The following is an 11,546-nucleotide window of genomic DNA, read 5'->3' as shown; positions in this document are numbered from 1 at the left end:
ATCAGTTCCAAGTGTTAGATTAATCCCAAGGGCATGGTGATTCAAAGTGCAGATGGACGAATGAACGGATGAAGGTCAGATTAGTACTATTTGAATAGATTTATCTGATGATTGTGTTGTTGTTTGACTGAAGGTGAATGATTTTTGAAAGTTGAATGAATTTTCTCTTCATTGGGCTACGTTTTTTGGGTAAATTTTCATAGTAGCTCTCCGATAAGCTTCAAATTTTCCATCAGAAGATGGCAAAACGTTTATTGTAAATTTTCAAAAAACTTGTTCAATTAGAAAATTTACGGCTGTCTCGTGTAACGGACCAGTGGAAACGACTGAAGATTGTTAGAGCACGCTAACCTCTGACCGCCACTGGATCCGGAGGTCGAAACAGGATTTTTGTCTTTTTATTCGCTTCACGCGAGCCATGGGAAAGGGAAGAGTATTTTTGCTCTGTTTGTTTTGCATCACTTGATCAAGAGACGTAATTTTGCATATTAGATGGCGCCACCCCTGGAATTAGTATATTTTCCAGGTAAAATAAAGTTTTGTACCTTTGGCATGTTATATGCATTCACTAACACACATAAACAATAACAAAGGCACATCGGAGCCATGTTATAACATTGCCGATCGTTAAATTTTGATGTGAGTTTGTGGATTTTCATTTCAAGTTTAAAAATATAAAATTGTGTTTTGTTCATATGTTATAGAAGAATTATTTTCTTAAAATAAGCCTATTTATCAAAATAAAATATAAAACGTGGCTGTTTCCCAACTAATTTCACATTTCTCTGCCTTAATTCATTTTTGTAATATTGTCTCGTTAAATTTTTTAGAAAATAATCGAAAACTTGGACGAACTACAAATAAAAGCAGAAACATAGCCCTGTCGCAGTGGGCAAAATGTGCACTTTTCGTTCAGACAATAGGATACGGCAAAGTAACAAAATTTTTCAATTTATGTCAGTATTCATTTGAGTTCATTTTCATACAGTGTATTAGGTCCCTTATTTGACGTTTCGAAAATGAACCGCTCATGCCTGGTTTATTTTACTCTGCCGTGATCAAATTAATCAAATTCTCATAATAGAGAGAAAAATCGATACATATTATTAATGACCCAGAAGTTCATGAGTTTAATACAATTGTAGAGAGAAATGTATAAAATCAATTGTAACTACCTGCCCCAAATAGTTTGATAACTTTTTTTTTTAAATGGAAACACACACCTGTTACATCTTTTAAAAATGTCGGATAATTTGGACAAAACAAACGAAAATCCTACCTGGCTTTTCAGTCTATACTACGCACTCAAAAGTCAATCGGACTTTTTACGAAAAATCCAATTTAGAGAGAATCACTCCGTGTAGGGAAAGTGCATTGAGAGAGGAAATTTTCATCTGTAAGACAAAATTTCGTATACCGACACAACAATTGTATGCTTGTGTTGGTTTGCCTATTCACTCTCTCATTCTTTTCGTGTGATATATATCGTGGTATGTTTGCGACAATTTGAATTTTGCCTGCCATAAAGTAATTTGCTGATGCATTTGGAAATCCCGGTTCAAATCCCTTTTAATTTCATAAATAAAAAGAGAAAAACAATCTTGTTGAATACACCTTCGGCTAATTATGTAATGGTGGTAGAGACAACGACATACCATTTCCATTTAACAGTTGAATGTTACAGCGTCTGACGGTCAAATCGAATAGTGTCTTCCTTGCAATCACTTTAGTTTACGATTCAAACCTTTCTGTCAATATGAGTGAAAATCCGGCTAAAAGAGTTAAATTGGAGCACAAATTCGCCGAAGTTAAACAAGAAATTCGTGTGGACGAGGCCGATTACGTGGTTTGCAATCCTGGTGAACTGATTGGACCGTACAGAATCGATAAAAAAGTGGGTGAAGGATCATTTGGTCGAGTATTGCTGGCAACCGAAACGACATCTGGGAAATGTGCAGCTCTAAAGCTAATTAAAAATGACGAGACCAAGAGCAAAGTTGCAATGACAGAAATCGATGCACTAGCATTCATTTCACGCATGGATCCGCAGAATAAAAGTTTGTGCATAAAAATGTTGGAAAATTTTATCAGCGACTCATATGTATGTATCGTGTTCCCAGTGTTGGGCCAGAGCATTTTCGATTTTATCCGAGCAAATAATTTTGAGTCCTTCCCGATCGATCAAACATGTCACATAGCCCATCAATTGTGCAAGGCTGTGGATTTTCTTCATCGTCATGGAATGACTCACACGGATCTCAAGCCAGAAAATATTTTATTTGTCAACTCCGACTACACCACCGTTTACGATTCAGAAAAAAACTGCAGTGTTAGGAGACTTAACTGCACCGACATCCGTTTAATTGACTTTGGTCTCCTCACACGAGACAAAGGCCCACATAGCACAATCGTATCAACAAGATATTATCGAGCACCCGAAGTTATACTTGAACTAGGATGGAGCCATCCATGTGATGTTTGGTCGATTGGATGCATTATGGTCGAGATTTACTTCGGACACGTATTGTTTGACACTGAATATGATCGGGAGCATTTGGCCATCATGGAAAAGACTCTCGGTTCGATTCCATTGTCAATGATAAATGCGACAAAAACAAATCATTTTAAAAACGGATTATTGGACTGGATCTGGAATGGCTGGGAAGGAATGGAAGAACAAATTGCCATTTTTTTCAAACCTCTAGAAGGGTACATGCTTAGTGACTCCGACGAGGACGTAAGCCTATTTGAACTGATTGAGAAAATGTTGGCATACGAGCCAACCAAACGAATTTCTGTAAGTGACGCCCTGGAGCATCCATTTTTCAATACGCTACAAAGTTAATTTGAATTTGTTAGAAGCCGAGTGAATTTGTTGTAAATAATTGTTGTTCTGTTGAAAATAGAAAGTAAAAATCCATCAACGTAAAACGTAGATTTTCGGCGGTCACGTGACAGTGCCGATGCACGTAAAATGAAGTAAGAATCGTCTGACATAGATTAACAGAAATTTGAAACAGATTATGTTGGTGATAGTATCTGCCGTGATACATTAAATACACCTTATGTGAGACGAATTATAAGCGGAAATAGGAAAATATTGTAATTCAATTTTGAGTGATTCATCCGCTTAGAGCTGTTTGTACATATAAATATATGAAATGTTAAGTTGATTTTATCTCCTAGAGATGAAAACAAAAATTTGTTGTAAAATGAAGTCATAGATTTAAAGGAAATACAACAAATTGAAACTAAAACAATATGAACAAGATTTAACATTTACGTTCCGCATCTAGAACAAGCCAATACTTTGACTATGCGGGTTACACTAAAAGAAATGTCCGAAACAGTTGCAATTATTAAGAGGGATTCTTTTGAAAAGCCGCCTACCAAAATCAGACCCATTTCGCCTGGGATTGATATATACATGGTTTGAAAGGTCTTTGCCAGTAGACCTCAAAACAGGCCTCACACGGTCTCTAGCCACACCTGGTTGCTGGTTGAACATCTCCGAAATTGGTAAAATGGTGATTTTTATCCGAATTTTTTGGCCGTTATAAACGATCGTCCCGGGCGAGAGTGGGCTCGTTGGAAAGCTGAGTTCAAGTAGTTTCGGGTCATGCCTAGTTTAATTTAATTCATTGATATATGTTTGCAAAAATCTGCAAGAAAAATTTTCAAAATCTGTGTGAACTTTAGACAGGTCTGGGCTGGTACTGATGACGCTTAATGTGAACCTAACATGCTAGTCGTAACATACATTGTCTATGCTTTCCGTTGATACCTCATTTGCAGTGCTGGTGATTGCTGGCGAGTTTTACGAGTAGCGGTTGTGCTAACATAAAATTCTGTTATGTCGGCAATCACCAGCACTGCAAATGAGGTATCAACGGAAAGCATAGACAATGTATGTTACGACTAGCATGTTAGGTTCACATTAAGCGTCATCAGTACCAGCCCAGACCTGTCTAAAGTTCACACAGATTTTGAAAATTTTTCTTGCAGATTTTTGCAAACATATATCAATGAATTAAATTAAACTAGGCATGACCCGAAACTACTTGAACTCAGCTTTCCAACGAGCCCACTCTCGCCCGGGACGATCGTTTATGACGGCCAAAAAATTCGGATAAAAATCACCATTTTACCAACTTCGGAGATGTTCAACCAGCAACCAGGTGTGGCTAGAGACCGTGTGAGGCCTGTTTTGAGGTCTACTGGCAAAGACCTTTCAAACCATGTATATATCAATCCCAGGCGAAATGGGTCCGATTTTGGTAGGCGGCTTTTCAAAAGAATCCTCTAATTGATTGTATTTTGGATGAAACTCCTGATCAATTAGTCAGGAAATAGCAATATTTTATAATTTATTTTGATAAATAAACCTATTTTAGGAAGATAATCCTTCCACAACATGGAAAAAACGCAATTTTTTATTTTTTTAAATTGAAATGAAAATCCACAAAACTCACATCAAATTTAACGTAGCAACAACAACAATCAGCTACAATCAGTTATGACATATGGCTCCGATGTGCCCTTGTTATTGTTTATATGTGCTAGTAAATGGAAGTTCTAAACTGTTCTAAAAAACAGACAGTCTCTTGACAGCCGTTTTGAATATTTAATAGAAAGTAATGCAAAGTCATTGAAATGATTTTTTCAAAATATTTTAATTATCGTAAAATAATTTCTGTAAACGCAGAATTGTTTTATTTTATATGAAGAATATTATTAAATTATAAAAATAATATGTGTTTCCTGACTAATTCAACTACTTAAACAACATCACTTCGCTGAACTGTCAACTTTTGCAACACTTGGTATTTTATTATGAAAAATGCAACTTGACGGAAATTATGTTTTTTGTCAAGTTAGATATTTCGTATTAAAATACCTCCTAATTAATTGCCGTGAATGGTGCCTCGAAGTTCTTACACCAATTATAATTTACCTGAGTCGAAGTCAAAGAAACATTTGCTAAGTTTGAAACGTAGTTTGCAGCCTAATTAACCTGTCACATACGACAAGTATAGTAACAGTTTTACTATTCAAACTATTACTTAATTTGATCTAAGATTTTCATAAGGTAAACGCAAAATAAAATGATCGAGTCTGGTTTCAATTGAATTTCATTTTATTTTGCTTTCATTTTAGATTGATTTCAGAAATCTTTTACTTCATTTGTTTTGATCATGTTTTTTGCTATATATGACTTCATTCGTCAGCCGTAACTAACGTTAAGTTTCTTCTTATTTGTGGTTACACAGTCCTTCGGGAAATTTTGTAATATACCAAGGTAATATACCACTTGTATACCACGCTTAGTATTTTTATAAGAAAAATGGAACTTGACAAAAAACATTATTTTCGTCAAGTAGGATTTTCTTGTATATAAATCAAATGTCCTAGAAGTTGACAGTTCCGCGGAAAGGGATTTTTTTTAGTGAATCCGCTAAATTTTTGTGTTATTGTTAACAACAAAAAAATTCTGATTGCGAAATGCACAAAATATTTCAGAATTACATAACAAGTAAAAGTGCAACGACATATCATTGCTGCTGATGCCACTTTTTTTCTCCTCCAACCAAAACATTCTACCGAAAACCCATTTTCAATCATTATTAATAAGTTGCGCCGAGTTGGCATCGTTTATTGCACATATTTACCAAAGTCGTGCGAATCGAACTGTAATGACAGTTTTGTAAATGTTCAGCAAAAGCAAACGGAAACGCATGGAACAGGTGTGCCCCTTTTTTTGCGCGATATACAAAATAGATCGGATCACTTGTATCGTGTTAAAATTTAATTCTGTACCGATGACGATGATGATGATGATAGGACATGAGAGAACGAAAAGACATTTTTTTTTCTGCAGTTCGCATAATGTGCATATAGTCCCTATCTCACGGATATTTATATATCAGCAAAACATAGTTATATTACTTTGTACATACTAACAAAGAGTCAAAGAGAAATAAATTGGGATTTTTTGGCGTAGGTTATGACGAATTCTAATAGAAGAATAATTGCATTTGCGATTATGCGACATGTATTTTTGGATTCGTTAATTTCAAAAGTTTGAACAAGGAAATGCGAACAAAATGTTGGATAAATGAATGCGGATATTCATTAATTATGTTACTAAATGCAGTTAATAGTTACGAAGGCAATTTACAGTTCACTTGACTTTTGTGGTAAAAAGTACTTACATAGAACTGGTGTTGGGGATCCAATGGTTCATCAAACACACCCATTGACAATAGTTCTCAATGCACCTAGCATAGTAGCAGAATATTGCTTATGTCTATGTTTAACAATAACACTAAGAATCCCGTAGCCTCTCCCGTAGGAAAGTGCAGAACCAATACCCTCGCTAGCAAACATTATTACTTTGTAGAATCACAGACTGTTAATTTAACCTGTAGAATGCAAAGACTACGTTGCATTTTTACCACCTAATGTAATTAGGTTGCTAGAGAGGGTATTGGCAGAACCCACTTATATCGATTTTTTCAGTGATGACGAAATGACACATGAAAGGAACGTCGATCGATCGAGTAGTGTTCCAAGGAAGTGAGTTTGCTTCTTCCAAATTGTTTCGCTGATTCGGTTATCGCAACAACAAAAAATTGCCAAACTTGTAAAAGACTCCCGTGACCTCCTTAATTGTATGGCCTCAGAAATCCACATTACATTTGCTTTGGGGTTCCGATAGCAAGTTTCATTTTTTCTTTTTCACGAAGTCAGAATTTTCCATTACAAACGAAAGTAAAGGAAGAAATACCTAACAATGAATGTGCAAACGTTGAGTAATTCAGAGCAAACAAATTGTTCAGAATAACACCGAATAAATTTGATAATATTGAAAATGAAGAAGCTTGCAAATGCGAACGAAACTCAAGGTCGAAAATAATTTTTTTTCGACAAGAAACAAACTGATTAAATATTTTTTTGGAAATGTTTACCTTGAAATAGAACCTGGTTGCGTCTTAGTTCAGTTGTTCTGTCAAATTAGTGATATAGTTTGCATAGCCTGTCGTATGGTTAAGGTATATATAAAGAAGCAATGAAGGTATTCCATAGAATTTCTGAGTGTCTTGTAAAGAGATGTACAAATAATTACTCCTATCACTGTGACCACATTGTTCAACAGAAACACAAATAGCGCATGGCATCTTGTTTATAATTTCGTTAGTACATATCTGCGCTTGCTTATGTGCAACATTTGCCGAGAGACTTCTCAATACACAGGCTGCTCGAAAAAAATGAGTTTCGAAATGGTGTTGTTTTAAGCATTGGATGTGAAATTGCTAATACAAGCCACAGTTGCATTTCGGCAACACCATTTTGAAACAAGAACGTATCAAGATTTTTTGGACTTCATAGAATACAAATTGATATTTCGACCAAATCTTAAGTCCGAAACAATATGTGGAAATCCTTTATCGCACTAGTGGAAAAAAGCATCGATTGACAAAATCTTTAGAAATCTCTTATGACTCTTATGAGTTCTTCAGGAAGGGAGCGGTTTCATGCTTCGGTATTTTCTGTTTTTTTTTTACTTGATCCCGGATTTTCGATTTTCGATTTTCGGACGGAAATTGTAAGTTTTAACGAAAAGGGTATTTCAATACGGCTAACCGGAAAGACTAAATCATCTTATTTTAGTTGAAAACACAATTTACTAAATTTTTTAATTAAATTCAGTTTTTCAGAAAACAAGGTTTACTATTCATTGTAGTAAATTGATAAAATTTAGCTCCTACGGTTAATTAAATTCCATTTACGTACACTTTTTATGTTATTTGAAACCATACCGTCTGGTCATGAACGTAACATGTTTGCTTAATTGTTTACATATTTTACACTTCATTCAATCAAATAAATTATTTTCGTTTTTTATTTAAAATATCTGATTAAAAATTCATAAATGTTCGAATTTGATCAGCTTTTTGTGAATCGACAAAATATTTTTCTTTTATTTTTTTAAATAAATTCTGCATAATCGCAAAGGATCTTATCAGTTCGTGTCGAGATCTCTTTTGAGCCGGACGAAATATATCAGAATGGAGAAATTAATTTTCTGGTTTTTGACGTGCTTGCTAGCAGTGGATGTTAGTAATTTTGCAATTCGATAAATTACGATCAAATTCAATTTTATTTAAAAAAAACCTATTCAGATTGGAGCCTTAAATCTTCCTGTACCGCTTCCCGTACCTGTAGACACTCCAGTGCCATTAGATAATTTACCAGTTGGTGATTTACCAGTCGGCGATTTACCAGTTGGTGATTTACCTGTCGATGGCCTACCATTAGATGGACTTCCTGTCGATGGCCTACCATTAGATGGACTTCCTGTCGATGGCCTACCATTAGATGGACTTCCTGTCGATGGCCTACCATTAGATGGACTTCCTGTCGATGGCCTACCATTGGATGGACTTCCTCTAAATGGTCTTCCTGTCGATGGCTGCCTCTAAATGGTCTTCCAGTAGATGGACTTCCTCTGAATGGCCTGCCATTAGATGGACTTCCTCTGAATGGCCTGCCATTAAATGGACTTCCTCTAAATGGCCTGCCATTAAATGGACTTCCTCTGAATGGCCTGCCATTAAACGCTTGGACGGTTTAACTGGAGCATTGCCATTAAATGGACTTCCGAACTTGGGCAATCTTCCAGGACTGGGAAATTTAGGAAGTTTGCTTGGTGGACTTCCAGGATTGGGAAATGCTGGAAATTTACTTGGTGGATTGGGAGGACTAACTAGTCTTTTGTCAGGCTTGCCGGCACTGGGTGGACTAGGAGGTAATTGATAAAACACTGACCTAAAATGTGAGAGCTAGATTGTAGCGGCTCCAATTAGATTTTTACATTTTCAAATTGGTGTTGACCTCATTATTTTCATCTAGGACTTCTTTCCGCATTGATTGGTGCATTAAATGCAGTTCCTGGCTTAAACCAACTAATTAAAATGGTATTGGACATTGTGGTTGCTCTACTACAAGGCATTGCAAATCTAACAGGAGTAGATGCTCGTAAGTGTCAAGTTGATATTGCTTACTAATGGAAATTTAACAGTCTAACTCTCACAGTAAAACTATTATCAAGTATTCCAATAATTGGCCCACTTGTCTGTGGACTTTTACAATTACCTGGATTATCAGGCGGTCTGTTCGGCGGTGTTCCTGGACTAGACGCTGTAACTGGATTGTTGGGAGGAGCAGGTGGAGCTTCTCCACTTTCCCTTTGGGTGGATTGACTGGCGGTGGTGCTTCTCCACTTTCTGCTTTGGGTGGATTGACTGGCGGTGGTGCTTCTCCACTTTCTGCTTTAAGTGGATTAGTACCCGGCTTAGGAGGTTCACAGTCATCTGCAATTCCTGGACTAGACGGATTGGGTCAGTTATTGAGTTTGGTGGTGAATCTTTTGTGTGGAATTTTATCTGCTCTACCTCAACTGCTCGCAGGTTACCACTTGGTGCGTAAACTTTATCTACTTAATAGTCCCAAAGGAATAAATCAAAACTTTACAGGTAATCTTTTGTCATCTTTGCCATTGGGTGGATTACTTGGAGGTCTTATACCTGGATCATCTGGTGGATTAGGAGGATTAGGAGCTTTATCTGGATTATTAGGAGGAGCAGGCGGGTCTTCTCCACTTTCTGCTTTGGGTGGTGCTTCTCCGCTTTCTGCTTTGGGTGGATCTTCTCCGCTTTCTGCTTTGGGTGGATTAACTGGTGGTGGCTTCACCTTTCTGCTTTGGGTGGACTATAACTGGTGGTCTCCACTTTCTGCTGTAGGTGGCCTAACTAACTCCGTTCCAAATGTGGGAGGTGGAAGTGGAGGAAATGGAGGAGGAGGACTCATTAATATTCACGATAATGACTTCAGCATAATCAAAATCGTTATCGGAGGAAGATAGGTAATTTGTAAGTTGATAAAAACATTAACAGAAACGGTCGTTTCTGATGTAAATAGAGAATCAAAATAAATTATGAATTTTCCAAGTGTTTTCCTAAATGTTTTTAGTAGAATAGACGAATGTGTGAGACAGTGCAGCTCATTTCGTTTTTGACCCAAGATTGAATTCTTTAATATAATTCTCCAATCTGTACGTGCTTTGATTTGATATTATAGTGTTTCATAAAGGAAGAAGGTAACATTTACTGTCTCCTCTTCTTTACGATTTGCGTAGTTTTATTCTCGTGGCGTAACCTAATGTGTTTACGCATTAGAACGCACCTGCGTCGGTACAATTTTTCCTCTTATCATAACTTAGTGTACAATTTGCATAACAGATTTGAAAGCCGAACGAAATTTATTTTTTACAACCAACAGTACAACGACATTTAGCAAGTGTTTTTGAAATGATAATCAAATGGAAATTTCCAACAGACGATTAGCAAATTACTATTGCCAATTTGAGTCAATTTGTAGTAAAAACAAAGAGTTTCGCGTCCGCACATTTTGACTAAAAGAAAAGATGAAACACGGAACTTGTTCAAACGTGGAATATTACACCTGAAAAATGTAAGGACAGTACGATGGTAAGAAGAAAAATTTCTTTTCAGACTGACTTTGTATAGGAGTTATAGATCGCTCCCACAGCATTCCCTCTATTTTTATTGTAAATCAAGCCAACATTAGATCGTATAATAATGCATTGAAAAATGAAACAAAAGGAAAAAAGAAATGAAAACAGAATGAAATAATTAAACATTAACACGCATTTGCACGACCGATGCTACCGACAGTTTTGTACACAATCCACAAAAATATGCGAACAGGAAAATCAGCTGTAATGGCTTTTAGGTCGTACGTTCAATATATGAAAGGAACAAAGTGAATTGAAACAGCGAAAAAAACAACCTCTCCGCTCTAAAGTATAATCGGAATTGGTAGATTCAAATAGGTTTTCCGCGGTCGCAATCTTTCTCAATATCAACCTGAATTTGATATCTCGTAAAATATATCTAAATGGGGTCACGAATACCTTGTTTAATTATTTTTTAATTGTTGCTATTAAAAGATTTGTCTCCGCTTCTGTATAATCTCTTTACGGTGCCTCCCTGCATAGGTCTTGTGTAGGTGGGTTGTATGTACATAGAGCTACATACAGAAGAACTGGATATGTGTTCAGTTCATGTGATCATGGCAAATTGTTAAGAAAATTTGCTCCCAAGGTTACGATATAAATGTGTTCTTTAATAGAATATGGACGAACACAAAAACCATCGCAAGAAGCCATCAGTTTTTCTTCGACGAGAAAATTGCTACAGTGACGTGGGTACGGTGTTTTATAACAAAACTTTCATTTTCGTTGGTTCGGACCAAACTGTTCTTGGAAAGCACATCGATTTCGTTCTCGACATTTTGATAGATTATACCATTACAGACGGAAAACTCATTATCAATATGTGATGAATTACGTATATGTGTCGTTTCATCTTCATTTGGTATTTTTACTTTAATGATTCCAACATGGAACCTTCTACTTTATCCTCACATTTCATTTCAGTGTGAAAAGTTAATTTCGCGTCAAT

The 11,546-nt window shown here is 36.2% G+C and overlaps 2 protein-coding genes across 2 annotated transcripts; both read left to right on the top strand.

Moving 5' to 3' along the window:
- The first annotated feature begins 1,756 nt into the window (after positions 1-1,756).
- LOC119078389 (serine/threonine-protein kinase Doa-like) lies at positions 1,757-2,845 on the top strand. The gene has a single exon (XM_037185891.1). The coding sequence runs from the start codon at positions 1,757-1,759 to the stop codon at positions 2,843-2,845; it is 1,089 nt and encodes a 362-aa protein (XP_037041786.1).
- A 5,224-nt stretch (positions 2,846-8,069) lies between these two features.
- On the top strand, positions 8,070-9,925 carry LOC119078388 (elastin-like). The gene is made up of 6 exons (XM_037185890.1): positions 8,070-8,098; positions 8,410-8,593; positions 8,677-8,809; positions 8,914-9,039; positions 9,097-9,232; positions 9,682-9,925. Exons 1-6 carry the CDS (start codon positions 8,070-8,072, stop codon positions 9,923-9,925), a joined length of 852 nt encoding a protein of 283 aa, XP_037041785.1.
- The last annotated feature ends 1,621 nt before the right edge of the window (positions 9,926-11,546 follow it).

Source organism: Bradysia coprophila, unplaced genomic scaffold (genome assembly GCF_014529535.1).
Source record: "Bradysia coprophila strain Holo2 unplaced genomic scaffold, BU_Bcop_v1 contig_253, whole genome shotgun sequence".
NCBI classification, from domain to species: domain Eukaryota; kingdom Metazoa; phylum Arthropoda; class Insecta; order Diptera; family Sciaridae; genus Bradysia; species Bradysia coprophila.
This window is presented reverse-complemented; position numbering and strand designations above follow the sequence as displayed.

Coding starts and splice junctions, on each gene's coding strand:
- LOC119078389 (XM_037185891.1), top strand. CDS start 1,757: ATGAGTGAAAATCCGGCTAAAAGAGTTAAATTGGAGCACAAATTCGCC.
- LOC119078388 (XM_037185890.1), top strand. CDS start 8,070: ATGGAGAAATTAATTTTCTGGTTTTTGAC. Junction 8,594..8,676: donor ATGGCCTGCCATTAAATGGA/CTTCCTCTGAAT, acceptor AACTTGGGCAAT/CTTCCAGGACTGGGAAATTT. Junction 9,040..9,096: donor TCTAACAGGAGTAGATGCTC/GTAAGTGTCAAG, acceptor TAACTCTCACAG/TAAAACTATTATCAAGTATT.